Source organism: Lathyrus oleraceus, chromosome 6, assembly GCF_024323335.1.
Source record: "Lathyrus oleraceus cultivar Zhongwan6 chromosome 6, CAAS_Psat_ZW6_1.0, whole genome shotgun sequence".
Taxonomy (NCBI): Eukaryota; Viridiplantae; Streptophyta; class Magnoliopsida; order Fabales; family Fabaceae; genus Lathyrus; species Lathyrus oleraceus.
In genome coordinates this window covers 427,459,554-427,482,065 of record NC_066584.1, presented here as the reverse complement: position 1 = coordinate 427,482,065, position 22,512 = coordinate 427,459,554, and the positions used below count along the sequence as shown (strand labels likewise).

The 22,512-nt window shown below is 32.4% G+C and overlaps 2 protein-coding genes across 2 annotated transcripts; one reads left to right on the top strand and one right to left on the bottom strand.

The window, feature by feature from the left end:
* Window positions 1-8,094: 8,094 nt before the first annotated feature.
* On the top strand, window positions 8,095-9,163 carry LOC127092313 (heavy metal-associated isoprenylated plant protein 39). The gene is made up of 3 exons (XM_051031154.1): window positions 8,095-8,407; window positions 8,545-8,620; window positions 8,727-9,163. Exons 1-3 carry the CDS (start codon window positions 8,402-8,404, stop codon window positions 8,972-8,974), a joined length of 330 nt encoding a protein of 109 aa, XP_050887111.1. The 5' UTR covers window positions 8,095-8,401; the 3' UTR covers window positions 8,975-9,163.
* A 3,438-nt stretch (window positions 9,164-12,601) lies between these two features.
* LOC127096065 (uncharacterized) lies at window positions 12,602-13,414 on the bottom strand. Its single transcript, XM_051034687.1, has one exon. The coding sequence runs from the start codon at window positions 13,412-13,414 to the stop codon at window positions 12,602-12,604; it is 813 nt and encodes a 270-aa protein (XP_050890644.1).
* Window positions 13,415-22,512: the final 9,098 nt, after the last annotated feature.

Below are 22,512 nucleotides of genomic sequence, written 5' to 3'. Positions count from 1 at the left end.
ATACCGTTACTCCTTGGAAGTACATTCCTAGAAATAGGTAAAACCCTATTTGTTGTGACAAAAGGAGAGTTAGTAATATTGTTTTAACAATGTAAAATTTGCTTTCAACGTGTTTGAGGAAATGAAGCAACAAACTAAAAACTCCCAGTTTTACAGGTTAGACTTGATAGAAAAAACCAAGCAATCCATTGTTGGTAATCAGGTGAGACATTATTTTCAGGTGGTACGAAAGGTGTTATTATACAAGTCTCGAATGAAGAAGTATTTGAGTAAGTTGAAAGTTAGAGGATATGGTTTGTTTCTTGTTCACAAAGTGTATGTAGGTGATCTGGTTGAATTGAAGGATCCAAAAGATTCACGAGTCTTTAATATGAAAGGAAATAATTCTAAACTTTATTCTAGAGATGGAATAGCATCAGAGAAGGAATCTCTGATGCTCGTAGAGTCTTAGATCCAAGAGTTAAGCTAATGACCTTAATGAAGCACTTAATGGGAAACATTCCATCATTTTCAGTTTTTTGCAGTTTTAGTATTTCCATTTGTATCTTATTATCCATTTTGTACTATGATCCAAATAAGAGTACTAGACAAAACTTAAGAAGCTTTTCCCCTTGTATTTTTCTTTATTTGAAATTAATAAACTTGATTTCTTATGTTGTTTCTTTTAGTTTTAATTTTATACCTTACCAGTGCCATCATGAAAAATAAAAGAAAAAGTCACCAGAAAAGAATGAAAGAGATCAACAGTTAAATTTCCTTGCAGACTAAAAGTTGATGAATAAAATAGAAATTGACTACTTGTACTCAATCTTCACATACCTCAGTTAGTAAGGTTTGAGCTAAATATTTCCATTGTTTACTTTTCCTTCTTATGAGAGTATCCATACATTATGCATTTTCTAGATTTTGCACTATTTCTAATTTCGATGCTATTAGTCTGATAAATACACACTGAGGCATTTATTTGTGAAAACTCCGAGACTTTTTAAGCCATCCTATTTCAAATATGATAATACCCGTTGTTTAACCACTTTGAGCCTAAACCATTCTTTCGGTAACATAGCCATGTTATATAACCAATTGACTTGAAATATTAAATCTTTCACCCTCTTTGGAGTTAGGTAGGATATTTTAGTTCATAGTCTAATGCAAAAGAATAAGTTTGGGGTTGCCCTTGAAAGTGAGCAATGAATAAGTTTGGGTTGGGGGTACTGCAAAAATTGTCCATAAATAAAAAAAGAAAAAAAAAGAAGTTAAAATAGCTTATTCAAAAAAAATTGTGAAAAATAGAGCCAAAAAAAAAAGAAATTGTCTAGTACCAAGTGCATGATCAAAGTGTGAGATGGAAGGATATTGATAACATCAAGACAACTAGGTACCCAACTCCAAAGGTTTAAACCTATTATCCTAAATTATCCTACACTAACATAAGCCACATTACAACCTATAAAAGACCTCAACAATGTGTGTTTAAATATGACTTTGATTGATTCCATTAGAAAATTTTCAAATTTATTGTTAAATGCTTTTGTATGTTGATTGAGTGGTTACCTTATCAATTTGAGTGCATCATTGTGAGGTGAGAGACATGTTACATATTTGTATGTCGGAAGAACTTTTATGAGTTGATAGGATTGAAGCAGGCAACCAAAGTGTTGATAAAAAAATTATAGGTCAAGAATCGGTAAGGGTAAGCATTTTAATTCTGATGAATGTTCAGTATGCAGACAAGTTACTTGAGGACACGCAACAATTCAAGTTTGGGGTTGTGATGACAATAGTCATTAGGCAATTTTTATGAAGAAATTTGGGTAAATTCGGAAGTAAAATGATCAAAAACCATGTTAAAGTGCGAAAATTTGATAAAAAATCTATTACAATGAAGATACAAAGACTTAGTGAAAATTGTGAAGAAAAGGAGGGAAAATGTGTGTTTGCCCCAGGAATTCTCGTGCCCGTTATGCATCTTATTATGGAGCAATGGGGCTTTCATCGCTGCACGATATTGAATGTCACGGACGCGATGGTACTTTTTCATCTAACACGCTTTTTTTCTATTTAAAGGGTCTTTTTGCCACTTTTTCAAGGGTTTTGAATCATAGAGAAAGTGACGGCTAGGGTTATTCAATGGTCGATTTTGGAGCACATTGGAGAGTAATTATTCCATAGGCTTTAATGATAAATACTTCTCCACTCATGGTATATGTTTGTTTATTAATGAGTAGCTAAGTTTCTCTTGCGAAATATGATATCGGACAATATTGTACATGTTATTCAGTAACTAGTTAGCACCTTCCAATCAGTGAAATTTAGACAAATCCAGCTATTTGAGAGGTCTGGACCAGATCTGACTGCAATGAAACCTCTGCTCCTAGATTCGTAATGCCTCACGAAGAAGATTGTTTATTGATCACTACTTGAGCTTTGACAATTGTAGTTCTTTTTTGTTCAACGGATGAATGAGTAGCATTGTATCCAGGAATTACTTGGAATCGTATGAGTCAGAGATCTAGAAATTCAATAAATTAAAGTTGAAACAATGCTTGATTGGATCGAACGCGATATATATTCGTGTTCGATTTTGAGTGCTCTCGATTTGATGACCAAAGAAGGTTTAGAACTAATGAATTAGAAGTGAACGTGAAATCATGGAAAACTAAGGTATTAACAGTCTTTTCCCACTGAAGGTGCCATAGTTTCGTCCTGGAGCAAGAAATGGAGTAATGGTAAGTGGTAATGGCAGACCTTAGCTTCTGATGCGACAGAGAGGGACTGACCTGCAAGGTTAGCACTCCAACACTCAAGTAAGTATGTGAGGGAGTAAAGTGAATTGAAATTGAAATTTAGTACCAAAATTGAAGCCTTTTTATATAGTAAAGAGGGAATAACAACCTTGTTATTTGTCAGACGTGGATCGTGGAGAGTCGCTGAATGAATTTGAAGTTTAGATCCTTTATGATCATCCATTAGAAAGTCCTTATGTGTTGAGAATATTCTAAAAGAATTGCAACTCCTTCAGAGTAGTCGGTCGATATCACTATGGTTGGCCAAAAAAAATATCCAAAAATATTATGTTAACATATAGAAAGTGAATGTGAAAATACTTGTCTTTAGAAAACAAACATAATAAATGTAACTGGGGTATGCACAAAGCACAATTGATTTGATTGTTAATAGATTATAAAACTAATTAACTAAATTTCTAGTTAATAAATATTATGATAAAAAGGATTAAGTATCCTCTTCGAATCCTTTTTCCTTTTATGTGGTCAATATCGGCTTGAAATTATAATGAGTCTTCTTATATGATGACTATTTTACAAAATATGACTACCCGACGAATTCTTCACCAAGTTATTTGCGTTGTATGATACAACCTATCAAAGACCCTAGGAAAACATAATCGCAACTAAAAATATTTTATAATGGCGTGTAATGTACTTAATATCAGAATCGATTATGTCATATATCTTGTAACAAAAATAATCCCATAATATTTTTTAAATTCTAATATGCAAATTTACTATCAGTTTTAACTTCTATGTAATCAGTTTCTCCAATTTAATAAATGGGAAAAAAAGATGAAACACAAAATAATACTTAATAATTAAAAGATGTTCAAAGAGAAAGAAAAAAAACTACACGGATCACATGGATCACATATATATATCCAAATAATTGTCAACTATTTTTGTTGCATATCACACAAAATTACCAACATTCTAACATCAAAGTTGTTTAAATAATTTTGTAAGTTATAATAAATTTAAATATAAATTAAATATTAACATAAGAATTAAAGTCGATTTTTTAAAAAAATATATTAATTTATAAATATCAAATATTAAACATAAAATATCATCAAATTATAAGTAGATGTTAAAAATATAGCAAATCTAGATAGATCACATATATCCATATAATTGTCAACTATTTTTGTTGCATATCATGCAAAATTATCAACATCCTAACATCAAAATTATTTAAATAGCTTTGTAAATTATAATAAATTAAATATTAATATGTGAATTATAGTTGTTTTTATTTATAAATATCAAGGATTAAACTCAAATATCACTGAATAAGTATAAGAAGATGTTCAAAAAGAAAGAAAAACAACATGGATCACATATATCCCTATAATTGTCAACTATTTTTGGTGCATATTATTTGAATGTGTCTATATTCATGGTATATGTATCATATTTATTATTATTAGGCTTTAAATTAGTTATCAATAATATTTATTAGCTATTATTAACATCCATATAGGATTTGACAATCACAGTGGCCGAAACTCCGGGAGAGGTGGAATAGTGGGTGCCTTGGCAGCAGTGGGCTCCTTGAAACATTTCACCTTGTCCTTACCCATTTTACAATTGGAATTGGTCGAACAATGATGTCCAATAAAGAGGAATTATTGGACCAAGACCAGTAGTTTCTCTTAACGTGAATTCGTCCAGCCCAACTAATGTTAAAAATGATATTCACACCCTTAATGTCGCTCATCCAGACCAGTCTCGCTCATCCAGACCAGTCTTGGTATATGGATACTAGAACTGCTTCTCACATGACCTCATCATAAGGTAATGTCTCTTCATATTTAAAATTGAGCAAAAAATAACATAATAATGGTAGGAAATTATCATTCTATTCCAATTTATGGTCTTCGTAGTGCACACATACCCACACTAGCCCCTCTTATCCTAAAAAAATGTACTTCATGCGCCAAACTTAAATAAAAATTAAGTATATGTTTGTAAATTTACTATAGATAATAAAGTTTCAATTGAATTTGATCCATTTGGTTTTTTCGTGAAGAATATTCATATAGGATGACTCTAATGAGATGTGAGTGTTGAGACAATCTATACCTCATCACTCCAACACCATCTCTACAGATAAAGGAGAACTTACATCATTAATTGTAGTGTTGTGATCTTCTCTTTGACATGTGATCTTCTCTTTAACATGATCGTTTAGGTCACCCAGGAGACCTAGTTTTAAATTCTCTTAGATAAAATAAATTGATCGAATGTAATAATCCTATGAAGCTACATTGTTGGTTTTGTAATTCTTGTCCTCTTGGTAAATATGGTTTTGTAATTCTTGTCCTCTTGGTTAAAATGTTAAATTAATTCTCATGATTATACTTTGTTGCCATTTGATATTTTATATATAAATTAATTCTCATGATTATACTTTGTTGCCATTTGATATTTTACATAGCAATGTATGTACATCTCCCTTTTTACTCTCAGAAATACTATGTTCAATTCTTGGATAATTTTTCAAACTTTTTATGGATATTTTCCATCTCACATAAATCTCAAGTATATTATTGTTTTCAAAATCTCCGAGCTTACAAAAACACACAATATCAACGGGAAACAAAAATCATCTAATGTGACAATGGTCGGGAATATGTCAATAATGATTTTTGAAAAATATGTGAAAATAATGGAATCCATTTTCATCTGTATTTCCCTCATACATCTTCTCAAAACGGTAAATCTGAACGAAAAGTACGTTTAATTAACAATACTATTCGAACTTTATTAGTTCATGTATCACTGCCCCATCCTTTTGGCATCATGCTCTAAAAATGACAACATCTGTTTTGAATATTTTACCTAGAAAAACCATCAATTTTCAGTCACCTCTTAAAACTTTGTATAAAAAATATCCTTCTTATTCCCACTTACACGTATTTCTGGGTACCCGTCATATCAATAGAGATTATAAGTGTCTAGATTTATCTTCGAATAAAATTATCATTTGCCGGCATATTATTTTTTATAAAACCTACTTCCCCTATACAAATATTCATGCCCCAGAACCCACTACATACACCTTTCTAGATAATTACTTACCCCTACATCATAACCTACCTCTTAAGTCAAACCTAACATAACCCAAATCAAAGCCAACCGACTCATCTCCTCCATCGGTCTACCCTACTAACCGAGGATCAACATCCAAGCCGAATGACTCATCTAATCCATCGATCCCACCCACTAACCTTGGACCAATATCCAAGTCAACCGAATCATCTACCCCACTGGTCCCTCCAAATAACCTCTGACCAACCACCAACTCTCCGAAACCAAAGGACATCACCTCGGCCGCTCACCCTAACTTCTCCTTCACCATTGGCCAACCCAATCTTAGATGCAACACCGTGATCCAGTGCACTATGATACTCTCAGCAAACTAACCAAAAATATATTTCTCTCATTTTCCAACTCTCTTTATCAACGGACACTAAACTGATTACTAGGAGTCAACATGATATTTTTAACTCCAACCCAAAATATTATGGCCTGCACACCCGTGTTTCCAAATTCCCTCTTACTGGAAACCCCATGTATGCAGTCAAAGATCTGAATTGGAAAATGCCCACAAATGATGAATACAATGCTCTAATTAAAAATAAGACATGGGATTTTATGCCCAGACCACCTGATGTTAATGTTATTTGATTCATGTGGATTTTTAGACATAACAAAAAAATATGATAGATCTTTTGAGAGGTATAAAGTCTGACTTATAGGGGATGGTGCAAGTCAACAGGTCGACATTGATTGTGGAGAAACTTATAGCCCAATTTTCAAACTGACTACTACTCACACAATTCTTAGTATTGCTCTCTCAAAGTCTTGACAAATTTATGAGTTAGATGTCAAGAATGCTTTTCTTCATGGCAAGCTCAAATAAACTGTCTACATGCATCAACCATTATGCTTTAAGGATTCAACAAATCCTAATCATGTGTGTCGTTTGTGCAAATCACTAAATGGGCGGCTCAAACAAGCTCATCGAGCTTAGTACAAGCAGTTTTCCGACTATATTTCATCTATTGTTTTTTCTCAAAGCAAGTGTGATCACTCCCTTTTCATCTACAAGAAAGATAATCGCATGCCTATATCATACTTTATATTGATTATATTATCCTTACCACATCTTCTGATACTTTGCGATAATATATCATTTCACTTCTCAATTCCGAATTCCTTATGAAAGATTTCGAACACCTAAGTTATTTCTTGGGCATTTCAGATACTCACCATCAAAAAGGTTTATTTCTCGTACAGAAAAAGAATGTCAAATTATGTCAAAGAAATTCTTGGTGATAACTTGCTCTCTTGATCATCAAAATGAAAATCTAAGTTATCTTGCTCTAGTGCTAAAGCATAATACTGTGGCGTTGACAATGTGGTATATGAATCATGTTGGTTGTGTAACCTTCTTCTTGAGTTACATTGTCCCATTCACAAGGTCACCATGGTCTATTGTGACAATGTCAGTGCAATCTATCACTTTGATAACCCAATTCAACATCAACGAACAAAACAAATTGTGATGAATATTAATTTTATTCGCAAAAAGGTAGCTTGAGATCATGCTGTGTTCTTCACATCCCATCACGATATCAAATTGCGGATATTTTTTTAAAAGTTTTCCCTTCATAGTGTTTCAGGATTTTAGAGACATTCTCAGCGTCCATAAACCTTGCTTCAATTGTGGAGAAATATTAAAATATGTCTATATTCATTAAGCTTTAGTTGTATTGATTAGTTATAAATTATATTTATTAGCCATTATTAGTATCCATATAGAATTTGAGAATGGTATATAATTCACAAATCGTATTAATGAAAAGTAGAGACCTATATTATTACATGCAAAATTATCAAAATCCTAACATTAAAAGTATTTAAATAATTTTGTAAATTAAATAAATTAAATAAATTAAATATTAATATATAAATTATTTTTTTTTAATTATTAATTTATAAATATCAATAACTTATTTATCTTAACACATAAATATAAATAAATGTTACCCATATGATTGAGCCTTATAATAGAGACTTCCATCATTTTAACTTAACAAACACGTAATTTTTTGACTTACCCCACTCACCCCATATGAATTAAGGTAATTCAATAATAGTACTTAATATTTGAGTTACCCCACCCACCTCATATGAATTAAGGTAATTCAATATGAATTATTAAGAGCTATGCATTAAAATTAAAGAAAATAATGAATTGTTTCATAATGATAAGGAAGCCAAACACAAATGTTGAGTTAAACCTAAGGTGGTTTTATGTAAATTCAATGTTCCACAAGAAGGAACGGTACTACCTATTGTGATTTGGAAATCAAACTATAAGTTAGGAAAAGTCCTCTTTTTTTTTATCCAGAAAATGTCTTTTATTTCTGCTTGTTAAATTGCCAAGAAAACCACAAAACGTGTGTTGACTTGACATGAAATAAATAAGCTTCAAATAATCATCTTCATTGCATAACTTCATTTCAAATTAAAAAAACACCTCTTCCTTTTCTTTTTAATACAATCTGCATCAAGAATTCTTCTACCTTAGTTCCATAATAATGAAGGTTAGTACTTTACCACTCTTTTACTTTCTTCGTAATTGCTAAACCTGATTTTTTTTTGGTAATCTTAGTTTGAGCGTTAGAAAGAGAGTTTACAAATTACAATCCCAACTAACATCTACTCCATTTTTGTCTGACAGAAAGTTGTGTTAAAGTTGGAGATAAATAAAAACAAAATCAAGAAAAAAGCTATGAAAACCGTCTTAGGCCTTTCAGGTATTTTAATGACTAGAATTATGCTTTTTTGTTTCATTAAAATCTTATTAAAGTGTATGTACATGGTTGTTGAATTTTTTTTAGTAATATGCTGAGATTGTTGCAGGAGTTGAATCATTTTCAGTGGATATTAAAGAGAAGAGATTGACCTTAATAGGAAACATTGATGCAGTAAAAGTAGTGGCTAAGCTTAGAAAGCTTTGCGATGTAGAAATAATCTCTGTTGGACCAGCTAAAGAGGAAGAGAAATATGAACCTAAGGATTCAACAAAACAAAATAGGACTAACCCTATGTTCTATGGTGCTGATAGCATTGAAGAGGGTCCTCGTCCTAATAGGTGTGTTATCATGTAAATCTTTTTATATTATGTTTTATAAAAGTAAAATAAAATACTGAAAATTTTTGTATATATTTGTCCCTTTTTTTTTAAAGTAGTATGATTGATGAAGAGTGTTGATTGTAATTTGAAGCTTGATTTCTATATTTTCTTTTTACAGTACATTCTTCACCAATATTATTGATACTCTAAACTTGCACTTCAATTCTCTAGTATTTTTTTTCATTTGACAATAATTCTCTAGAAAATTTAGGGTGATCGGATTTACTGTTGTTAACAAATGTTGTTCTATACGGAATTAAATGTCTAGCATAGGTGTGAGTTTTCCTGAAAAAATCTGAATATATTTCATGTTTGACGCAATATGGCTTGACTAAACAAAGCAACAAGTTGTTTTGGAAAGGTAATTTTTTGGTTATCATAAGAAGCCTCCAATTTACTAGAGTATTTAAGTCCATGGTGGACAAATATTTATATTTAGAAATCGTAGTAATTTTAGATTGTGAGTTGTGAGCATCCGAGGATTTTGTGAACTAAATCTTTATTTTGATTTTTTTTCCGAAATTTTTAAATGATTAATGGATTGTTTTTGCATATCTTAGATATATTTGTTAAGTTTTATTTATTTTTTATAAATAAATAATACTCATGGATTAATTCATCCTATTCCTTTTTATTTCGGTAGTATTCTTTTGGCTGACTTATACGGTGTCCTACATTTCTTTAACTAAATTATAATGTGATATTCGGAAGAAAAAAAATCATCCTTACTTATACTTAAAGCGATAGTAATGATAATTTTGACTTTCAAATTGTATTGCACTTTAATTTATCCTTTTTGATCCATAAATTTTGTATTGACTAAAAATATAATTAGTGATAATCCCTAGTTGTGTAGGGTTTGTTCTAGTTAAAAACACTAAAAGGTTGACTTCCTTATTCTAAATCAAGGAGAATCTAAAATAAATGATTTGGGTGTCTATTATGTGTATTTGTCTCGTTTTTACTTATTTTTTACCCTCCGAACATCCTCATATTTATAAGTCTCTTTCTTCTTCCTTTTTTTCACTTGACTCTACATGTTCTTCATAAATATTTCTGGCAGTAACATCTACTGCCTTATTTATCATCTTGTAACCGCCCTCCTATGACTCTTCAAATGATATTCTAGCTTTGTCATCGGATCCGATTTGTACTAGTTGAGCCATCGTGTTTATTTCTAAACATAAAAAATCTCTTATGACTCTTCAAATGATATTCTAGCTTTGTCATCGGATCTGATTTGTACTAGTTGAATCATCCTATTTATTTCTAAACATAAAAAAATTAGTACATATAATATTTTATCCTAAATATTAATAGAACATAATAAAATGTTACACAAAAAAAAATCTTTTTATAAATATTTTAATAAAGACGTGTATTATTATTATTATAAACATTTATATCATTTAAAATAAAAATAAAAATCATGAAATAATGACAATAAATATAACATACTATTCTTTAAATCAGGAAAGAAAATCGATGAATGGATGGACTTGAGTTACACATTTTGATAAATATAATAATAAAATTTTATAATAGTTTAAGGTGCATTATTACTCACAATTCACACCGTTTAAAACGGATTGATATTGATGTTTACATACCTATTAAATAATTTACTAATTCAATTTTTTCATAATTAAGAATTAATTGGATTTTAATTGCATTATAATTTAGAAATAACATTCATTTATTATTATGACAATCATATTTTACACATTTAATAATTAATTTTATGACAATTAATAATTAATTGGATTCCATTGTCTTTATAATTTATAATTAATAATCAATATACATTTTTAATTATATATTAATATTATTATAAATATTCAAATCAATTGTTTTTAAATATAACATAGGAAACAATCAATATAAAAGAGATCAGTTTGTACATTATTTTATTCATCTTTACAATTAATTATATTTATTATTTTTAATAATCAACATAATATTTTTTATATTGTTTTTAAATTATAAATAATAAATGACTCATTAAATTATATTCAGTCAAATGTATATATTCTTTATTATTAGAAGAATTAATTTTACACCTTTATAAACCAAAGGCATGATAAATATGTATAATTTATTATATATATTATTCATTATCTCAAATATTAATAAGATTAAATATTTTTCATTTGTATAGATATAAATAAAAAAAATATTATTATAAATAATATATTCATGATCAATTTTAATAAAATCAATCCATCATCATTTAACAGATATTATAGTTATATGAATATTGTTTCCCATTAATTAAAATATTAAAATAAAATTCATTTGAATCATAAAAAATTAATTTAGTCTCTATAAAAAAATAATGTTATTTGTAATACGAATAAAAAAAGAATCTTGATAAAATATTTATAATAAACTATATTTAAAGTTGTTCACAATTAAATTCAATAATAAAAATAATAAATATTTAAGTTTTATATTATTATTGAAAATTGAAAATTAAGCGCACATAATAAAATATTACAAAAATAAAATACTTTCTTTTTATAAATACCTTAATAAAGACGTATATTATTATTATAAATATTTATACTATATTTTTAAAAATATAAGATATGAAATAATGACAATAAAAATATTCATTTATTATCATCACAATTGCATTCATTTATCCGTTTAAAAACTATAAACATAGAAAAAAAAAACATGCGTTACCGTCATAAGAACACATTGTTCTATATAAACAACAATTTGTTAACTTTTTTAATACCTCACTATTCGAGTTAGAGTCGTTCGATTGTGAGACATATATAATCTGCGAAACGATGAAGAACAAACATTTGTAAAAATGATTTTGTTATATGAGAAAGTATTAACTCTTTATCCCAAATAGTATATTTATTGTTAAAAAAATATACTTTTATATTCTAAGTATTTAACATTATTATTTTTTCTTTATAAAATTATTGATTTTAATATTTTATTGTTATATTTTTCTTTCTTTCAGAGAACTCTTTTACATGCAACGATAAACAAATATCTCATACCATAGTTTTTGCAAACCATTGCCGTAACAAATATTCAAGAATCATAATCCATAATTCCACACCATTATTTTGAATTTGCTACCATAGAAAACATTTCATAAAGAGTTGGAGACAACAATGTTCTCTTGGGTAGTGTTATACACAAGTTGCCCTACAAAAATATAAACTATTATATAACTACATTCATGTCCTTTTTAGACATAGTTGGAGTGCTTCATGCTCTTGTACATGAAGAACATGTTTACTAACAAGGAAAACCTACCAAAATTCTTAGACTTGAATTGAGGCTACAAGAGTAAGATTTCAACTACGCATATTTGCTTATTCATATATTCATACATTCTAAACATAATTTATTCATAGGAATAAAATTGTTAAGGTAACATTGTGGAAAAAATAGCCTTGAATTTGAAAATTTGATGAGAAGTCAACTCGAAAGAACAATCATTGTTGCAATCACCTCTACATATTTGTTGTTGTTGTTGGCACTGCGGTTGTTGTTGCTGTTGAGGAGTTGCGATGACCGGAATGGCCACAACATTCACTTTTTGTTGTTGTTGTTGATATTGATATTGATATTGTTATTGATGTTGTGGTTGGTATGGTTGTCTTTCTCTGCTCCTCTGAGCATAAGCAGCGCTTGATTCACCCTTCTTCTTCGGGTAACCACTAAACAAATTCTTACCAACTCCACTTGCAGAACTACCAGCATTGGCTGACTGAATCTTTCCCATTTTGAGACCAACTTCAATCCTCTCTCCAGCCATTACCAACTCGGAAAAACCAGTGGACGTGCTACCCACCATTCTGTCATAATAAGGACCTTGTAAGGTACCCATGAACATGTTAACCAGTTCTCTCTCCATCAATGGAGGTTGAACTCTAGCAGCTAGCTCACGCCACTTCTGAGCATATTCCTTGAATGGTTCATTTTGACCCTGAGTCAGACTTTGCAATTGGGTCATATTTGATGCCATATCAATATTGTATTGGTAGTGCTTCACAAATGCTTCCACTAAATCCCTCCATTTTCTAATGTACGTTCTCTTCAAGTACATATACCATTCCAAATATGCCCTAGCTAGGCTATCTTGGAAAAAGTGCACTAGCAGCCTCTCGTCTTCAGAGTAAGCAGACATCTTGCGGTAATAAGCTCTAACATGCGTCTTTGGACAAGTTGTACCAGTATACTTGTCGAAGATAGGAACCTTGAATTTAGGTGGAACCCTTACCCCTAGAATCAGTCCCAGGTCAGTAATGTCCATCCCTAAAACACCTTGTCCCTCTACAGCTTTCAATCTTTCCTCCAACTGACGGTAGTTTCTATCATCAGCATGAGCACTCAAGTCACTGTTATGCATTGAATACATATCTTCGTTATGATCTACTTCCATCTCTTATACTTGAGGGTTTCCCCTTGCATTGTGATTGTAAGACCCTAATTTTGACCCTAAGATGCCTCATGGCATCATATTATTGCTCATTTGCATTTGCCTTAAGGATCATAGCATCTTGGCTCCTTACCTTAGGGTGGGACTTGTGTGAGTTGGTTTGAGACCACCAAGCATGCTTGAATTGTATATTATTGCTTTTCTTATTTTGTTCACTAACCAAAAGCATAAAAATATGTCACTAACATCTTTTGTTTTGTAGCTTGAGCAATCATGTGACTCAAGGCTCAGAGGAGGCCCTTATGCTCAATGATGTGGCCAGATGAAAACGAAAGCAAGCATGACAATGGTTCACAAAGCTCTCAATCATCATATATGCCTCCCAAGCATCTCAATATGTCAATTTGATCAAGATAAACCAAAGGGGTTGAGAATTGTTTCCCAAGGAAACCCTAATTCAACTTTGCATTGATTGTGCCTTGCTCATGAAGCAACCTCAACCCATGATCAAATACAATCAAGGGAAGTTCTTTCACTCATAATTTTATGCATATATGAGCCTATTTGAGTGTCCTCAATCATCAATTCATTAAGATTTGAAGTTTGGACTTGAGAAGTTGATCAGTCAATTCATCTGACTATTTTGAAATCCACTGAGACCTAACTTTTAATGTGTTTGTCAAATGAAGATGACCACAAGGGAAAAATGTTCTTAAGAACCATATGAACAACTTTCATTTTCATAAAAAATTGATTTGAAGCTGGGAAGGTCATCATCAATTTCAAAACATTATAGGTCATTTTGACTGAAACCCTAATTTTGGGTCAACTTCCCAAGGACCTAACTCACTCATTTTTCATGATTTTGAGGTGGGATCAAATTAATTGGAAATTTTAAGATGTCTAATTCAATTATTATGTTGGACAAAATTTCAAAATCATAAAATAAATACATGTGATAATACAAAACGTTATAGGTCACTTTGGACCAAAGTCATTGAAATGTGAAAAAGTCCAACTTCAAGTGCCCATAACTTTCTCATCAAAAATCCAAATGATGTAAAATTTAAGTCCAAATTGATTGTCTTGAAAACATATACAACTTTTATGTTGAATGTTTTGTCATTTGAGGCTTGCATCATTGAAACAGAAGGGCTTGAAGTTGGTCCATTTTGGGAAAATTTCCATGCACATGTTTTGCACCTTGAACTTCATGATCAGTTTTCATAATTTTCCCAACTCCAAATGGATTTTTGCTCAACATAAAAATTGTTCCTCATGTCAATACCTTTCCAACCATTACCTACATGGCCATGTTTCAATTTGGCAAAGTGCATTTTCGAAGAGGTGAAAGTTTGTGTGCATTTATGGAAACCATATCAAAACTTTGTGCATAAGCCAATTCCATCAAATTTACATGTCCAATTCATCTTACTTACATCTTAACACTCAATTGCCATTGCATTTGGGCCTCCCATGCGCCTGTACAGGCCCATGCATGGAGGCCCTCATTCCACATGCACACGAGTTTGGCAAGGCTTGCATCATCCCATGCTATAAATACAGGTGCTTAGCTTCATTCGTTTCCAACCTTAAGGCGTCTAACACTCTGCAGAATTGAAATCCCACCCTTCACTTCAAAGGAATTTTGCATTTCATCTTCAATTTTTCAGTTCAATTTTCAACTTCCTTGGTTGATTATTGAGCTCCAATTTCTAAGCCTAGCTACTTTGCCATCTCAAGAACACATTGCAACAGAGAATTGGAAGAGATTGTGCCTTGTAGAGCTGCACTTTAAAGGTTGTTGTTCAAACTTTTTCCATTCGAATCTCCCTGGATCTTGCTCATTTCTTGTGTTTGTTGGTTCCTCTAAAGTCCTCTCATAAGAGGCAATTGATCTATGCATTTAATTTCATGAATTCATCAAGTTCAGTTTGAACTCCATAATTTTCTATCTCTGATTTCTCCTTTTATGAGAGTCTAGAGTAGAAACCAATGGCATAGGGGTGATGTACATCACCCCAGCTTTCCAATGATATGAGGATCGTGCATTTTGGGGAACTTTTTAAGACCTGCAACTCTGGCCGGAGCTGGCTTGCTCGCCGGAGAAGACGGTGGTGTACACCACCGTCCCCCACGCCAGATTGCATCTTGATCGTTGGTTGTTGTTTCCAGATTGAATCATGGCCTTTGATTGTTATGACTTTTTTAAATGCTTAGTGTTTCTCATTTGACCAAGGCCTTTGGTGAGTGCACGCTTTACAACCATCTGATGTGCCACATCATTTAATGAATCAGATCCAACGCGCTAGGCTTTTTCTTAATTTCTGAATTTTATTTTATTTCCTTTTATTTCAAAAATTCATAACTCTTTCATTTTAGATCCAAAAAATATGGGACCAATTGCATTATTTCTCTTTTTAATTCTAGTTTCTGAAAATGATTTTTAATATTTTTATGATGTCATTTAATATTTTTATGAATTTTCTCTTTTCTGGTTATTTTTAATTCATTTTAAATAGTTTCCAATATTCAAAAAATGCAAAAATATTTTCTTAACATCTTTGAATGATGATGAATCTATGAAAAATATTCTCATCAATTTCTTGATTGATTTGAGATTTATTTTAGATTTTAGTTCAATTATGTTATATTTTCTTCATTTTTAATTGTTTAAAATTAGTTTCTGGTTTCTAAAAATGATGAAAATTTTTGTCAAACTTTGTTTGACCTTGTTGAACTTAGGATGATCCATTTAGACTTTTCCAAGTTGATTTGAAATGGATTTGAAGTTTGACCTTTATTTGTTTATTTTAATTCAAGTATTATTTTAATTCTCAAATACCAAAAATATTTTATTTGTTTCTTGACTTCTAAGCTTCATCTTGCTTCTGTTTACCATTGATTGACTTTGATTCCATTCATCTTTGGTCAATGTATTTTGTTTATGTCGCTTGAATTCCATTTATGTACATTCTTCTTCTTCTTCTTCATCTTTTTCTTTTTGATCAATGAGTTAAAGATTGGTGGTTAGCCTTGACATATGAGGGGCTTAACCTTCTTTGATTCAAATCTAATTCATCTTGATCAAAGATCAAGTGAATGACTTTGCATTAGAGATAGGTTGCTTCTTGGTCAAGCAAAAAACCTAAACCAATACAAGATCATCCTTCTTTTCTTTTGGCATGGCAAGTTGTAGGAGCTTAGCTTACTAGTCATGGTCTCTAACTTGTGTTTGTTGCCTATAGTTTTATTGAACGACCTCAGATAGGTGTAACTACTACATTAGTCCACTTACGATTACTTAACATAGCGCTAAATTGCCTTATGGCACACTAACACTAGTTACTAATGACTAACTTTTAATTCAAGCATTTAATTTTTGCAATTTAATTTAATGCAATTTAATTTCTTGCACATTAATTCATTTGCCTTTGCCCTTTCCTCACTTGAGCTCATGTTTGTGTTAATGCAATTTGCCTTTTGCTCACTTGAGCACATTATTATGTACATACTATTGTGCTTGTTTTGTTTGGTTTGTGTGAACCCAATGCAAATGGAGAAAGGACTTAGATTTAGGACCTTACCTATGCTAATGGAGTTTGAAGAGTAACTAGGCCTCATGCCTTTAGAGTGCTAAAATTGTCAAAGAGCAACTAGGCCTCATGCCTTTAGAATGCTTAATCTTGAAAATGAACTTGAAAGGATCCTAACTCTAAACTCACTCTTGTCCATTCTTTATTTGTATTGTGGAACTTTTTGATTTGTGTGTTCTTGTGTGTTAGGGATCCCAAACTTGCCAAGTAGAAGAACCATTTTCATGAGCATCCAAAGTGAGAGATACAAAATCCATTGGAAGACTCATAGGAGCTTGATTGTTATTTGCTTGATTGCTTGAGTTATTTGCTTATTGCTTGCTAATTCCAAAGGATGGGAGCAACTTGGATCATCTTTATGATCTCAAGAAGGGAACTTCATTGTGGTTTTATTTCTCTTTCTTCATCTTTGCATGTTTAGGACCTAGCCATTCTTCTTCTTCCCTCCACTCTAACCCAAGCCAAACTTTTGTGCAAACATTAACATTGTTTTTTTCAAAATTAGAAACCTAAGCACTATGCTTTTGATTTTTTTCAAACTCTTTTCATAACACTTATTTTGAATTGAATCCTAATTCAACTTTGACCTTACTTTGTAAATACTTTTCATTGGTAAATACAACTCACTCAATTGTTTTTGTGGTTTCAATGGCCACTTTTGCCAAAGCTTTTCATAAACATTAGCTATTAGGTTTGAGTTATCCTAGAGGATGATATAATACTCACCTATATCCTTAGTGATGGACTATAAGTCTTCCATGCTTATTATAGGGTTAACCCCTCACTAGCATGTTGAAGCTCTCCTCACATGGTGAATTTGTGGTTTTAGGTTGAGTTTTCTCCCTTTGATAACAAAAGACCTTAAGGCTTTTGGACCAATCAATTCACCAACTTCTTTTGAGATTTTTACCCCGAACTATGAGGTTTTGATCCTAATCTTTTTTAAGATGGTATGTAGGCAATGTGTTTATCCATTCAAACACAAAAATTGTAAATAACTTGTATATTCTTTTCTCATCTCTCCAATCATGTTTGCACAAATATTTTTCACAAATACCAACCTACCATACAACATTTGTAAAAAGGGCTCCCTTAGAGTACTAAGGATGTTTTGGGTGCTTAAAACCTTCACATTGCATAACCAACCCCCTTACCCAGATCTCTGATATTTTTATTAGTTTTTGATTTGATAAAACTTCTCAGTTTTTGTTCGCTTTCTAACATATCCTTTGGATAAATAGAAGTGCGGTGGCGACTCGAATTGTATGATTTACTTTTGATTTAGTCAATAAATCTAAAGGTAACAAATACCCTGCTACAGTGATGCCCCAACATATCCCCAAAAATGAGATATGGTCCTCCATGATTGTACTGTGGTGGTGGAAAATTTCCATGCAGACCCTGGTTATGGACATGATAACCATTAACACGCGGATCATTAAAATTCGGCCCAGTAAAATTCATAGCAACATTGGGACGAGGTTGGCCCATAGAAACATCTTCAAACATCAACTCAGGTCACTCATTCTCAACACGAGGTCTCTCTACAATAGCCCTTAATTCTTCCTGATTATGAGTCACATTAGTAATGGCCTCCACGAACTGTGCCATCCTAGCATCCACCTGGTTCCTCATTTCATCTATGTTAGCCTAAATTTGATCCATCTGACGTCTTTGGTTGCTTCTTATGGCGGAATGATGAATGACTGGATTTGCAATCTCTGCCAAGAAAATCAAAATAAATATGAGAGGTTCGGCCCGAAAACCTGTTATGAATGCAGTATGAGTGCATGAATGAATGTAATGACATGTTTGTGTATTTCCAAGGGTTCTAAAATTTTGATTCAAGTTATATAAGCAGAAGAAAATAGAAGATAGATAATGAGCACCGGATAGGCCAAACATCAAATTCATTAAGCTGACAATCCAAAGTAACATAAATAGTTCTTACAAGAGAAACAAACAGATAATAAAAAACAAAAGTGAAAATCAAAGGACCCCATCAACAATCCTGATGGTGGTCATTACATGGTAAAAGACTTCAATCTTCCCAATCCATATAGGTTAGAGGTCCTCCACTTTTGAGATACTTCAGGCTCCAGGCTTTGGACTCTTTAAACAACTTCTTTGTCTCTTCCTGATTGCGCTTCGAGACAAGAATTCAGATAACCACATCTTTTCAAAAAACCATGCCATCCAGATACCGACATTGATCAATCAACTTCTCACATTTATTGCACTCTGGGAGTTGAATTTGTAGGGGAGTATCGTCTTTTTCTTTCAAATGATATTTGAGGTTTGCAATATCCTCAACAGCTTTCTCCAAATGAATGTGGCTCCCTTTGAGTTGAATTTTCACTCCTAGCCTCTGGGTATTTTCTTCTTCGAATTGGAATTCTTAACGTGAAGCTGTCTCTCCAATCCTTTAATCTTGGCCTTGTACTTCCTCTCCATTTTGGCTTTGGAGACTTTAAGAGATACATAATCTCAGTGCTTTTGCTTGATCTCTTCTTCAACCTCTTCAAGAGCTCTCCTTTGTTCTTCAATAACTGTAGAAGTATCTCCTCCAATTTTGTCAGCTTTTGGCTTATTTCTAATCCTTCCATCCACAGTAAGACCATATTCACCAAGAAATTCATCCCTTTCTTTAAGTTTATGAGCCAAATTCATCTTTTCTTGCCTAAAGCCAAAGACTTGCATGCACAACTCCTCTTTTTCTTGCTTCAACTTTTTGCTCAAAAGCAAAGTTTTATTGAAGTAATCTTTAGGCACAAAATCTGGGTGATCCGACTATTGAGGATACAATGGCTTCTCTACCGAAAAAGGCAACAAGACAGTTTGAACTCTATCTTTGATCCAGTCTATGTAAGGAGGATAAGAAACACAATCCTTCTTGTCAAAGAACTCTTTTCCTTTATGCGAAATATGATTCCAGGCTTTAGCAGCTTTCTTCATCATCTCTACACCATCAACCACATTGTAGAACAAATACTCTTGTACACTCCTATCATCGGGGGCCTTTTAAAATGTAACCCAATTGTCTCTGATAAAGTACATGATTATAGTTTATACCTTCCCTAACGCCCATGAGAGGCACATTAGGAAACTTTCCACAACTCATAATTACTTCAGATTTCTCCACCCTTTCCAATATTAAGTTATACCACACCAAATCATTGGAAGTAAGCCTCATTAACCTTTTGGACCACTTCAGGGTTTCTTTGTTATCCATGAACGCCCCTTTGTATGGGAGATGGCTTCGGAACCAATGATACAAAAGAGGAGCACAAGACCACACTAAGCCACCTCCCCTTTTGTGATTTCTGGAATGAATAGAATGATAAATATCCCCCCAAAAGTGTTGGTACCGGGTTACCCATCATGAAGATACGAATAGCATTCATATCGATAAAATCAACCATGTTGGGAAACAAAACAATGCCATAAATACTGCAAGCCAAAACAGTGTTGAAAACCTTCCAATTCTCTTCCTTAGCCAAAACATCTAGAGTTGCTAAAAGAAAACTTAGATGAAAACTAGAGAGTCCTCCTTTTGTCTTGAGATTAGAATCCACCACATATTTTCCCAAATAAAGGGTAGCAGCAATACATTCAAAATCAGAAACCTCTATACACACGTGAAAGGGAACTTAAAGCTTGATGGGAATTCCCAAAATACATGAATACTCTTCCATGGTTGGCGCCAACTGATAATCTGGGAAAGTGAAACATCAAAAGGGAGGATCATAGAGTTACAGCAGAGTATGAAGTGCAATGTGATGATATTTGTTGAGAGGAGCTTTGAGGTACTCCACAATATTCCCATAGTCTCTTTTGAAAAATTCCAGATTGCCAGAAAGGGATCTCTCAACCATCAGAAGGGAGTCCAAATTAACCTCGGGAAACTTATAAGAAACATGCCCGCCTCTACCAGTATCCATCTCTAGAGATGACTTAAATAACGAGAATCAAGACTGAATATAACGATTCTTATGAATGCATATATGGTTCCCATATCAATGGATAGCTGACGTGCCTGATAATAACTGAATGCCCCAAGTTCAAAAGTTCGACATGATTCTGAGAAAACCAGGTATGATGAAGGGTTTTGTAACACCCACCCCAACTCATAGGTAGGTCCTAATCAGAATAAAACAAGCTTCTAAATGGCAACCAAAGTCGATGGTTCTCATGATAACACTCTGTCTAGTACATAAGGCATGCAAGACAAAAGTATTCTCACCAGAACCTTATCTGGGCGTGGTATGCCATTCAAAATCTTACGTGTCAGGCGCCACGAGAGTTAACATGACTATCCACTCTAACCTATGTGTCACTAGCCTGGGTAGTGGGCCTTTTACCTCATGGTAACATCTCACCAACCTGCAAACAGACGATCCAACAACCAGCACAACATCAATATCCAGAATATGGAAAGAAATAAAATGCAATGAATTCAATAAAAAAGTAAAACATAAATAAATAAACACCCAATGAAGAGAAAACAAACAAGAGCTAGGATTGACTTGCTTAGGGATTCCCCAACAAAGTCGCCAGTTGTCGCATCTCAAAAAAATGCGCACACAAAACAAAGTCGACATTAATGATATCTATCCCAAGATAGGTAAAGGAATCACTGATAAAACCTACAAAAGGATGAATATAATGGTCTCGCAACCAAGAGATGGGTAAGGGAGTCAATTACGCAAGGGGAAGGTATTAGCACCTCTCACGTGTGTGGTACTCTACATGATTTACTCTTATTGTTATGATCAAAAGGGTGTGTTTATTCTAAAACTTACATACTAAAAGGGAATGCATGCAAAAAGATTGAGTTATAAACAAAAAGAAAGTTTTTTATTATTGCGCTCGCTTAGGTCTTGCAACTCAATGCCTACGTATCAATAAAGAATCAGAGCACCGTAGTTCTTCTCAAAAAATTTGGTTTGTTGGTGCTTTTTATGGATGACCACCCCTATTGAAAATTTTCATAAGAAAATCCAAGTGGCAAAAGAAGTTTGATTGGTTGAGTATTTTTGTTGAAAGAATACATCAAATGATCCACCCAAAGCAGGAGGTATATGAATACTTCTTTCTTATTATTGAAAGAGTTCAAGTAGTATTAGAATTTTTTGGATTTTGATTAAGAAGTGTTTTTTTGTTTTAGAATGAATGCAAAATAGAAATGGAAAATCTAAGGGAATTCTAAAGATAACCCTAATGTTGGCATGCAAAAGTGATCCTAAAGTCAGGATAAAAGGGAAACATCTACCTAAATTAGCATGCAAAGGTTGACCTATGATTAAGGATCAAGGGGACTACATAATGTTGTCATGCTTGGTTAGCAAACCTAAGGTCTACTTTAGTTCAATCTTAACCAATAATGAACTAAAGAAATCCTATAGGGAACATGTTATCCACACAAGGAAAAGAGAAAAAAAGGAAGAAGACAAATCCAATCAAGTCATGGGATGAAAGGAAAGCAATAACAAAGTAATCCATATC

Excerpts from the sequence above, each read along its gene's own strand:
- LOC127092313 (XM_051031154.1), top strand. Across the intron at positions 8,621-8,726 it reads AACCGTCTTAGGCCTTTCAG|GAGTTGAATCATTTTCAGTG; the intron begins GTATTTTAATGA and ends AGATTGTTGCAG.
- LOC127096065 (XM_051034687.1), bottom strand. The coding sequence starts at position 13,414 with ATGGAAGTAGATCATAACGAAGATATGTATTCAATGCATAACAGTGAC.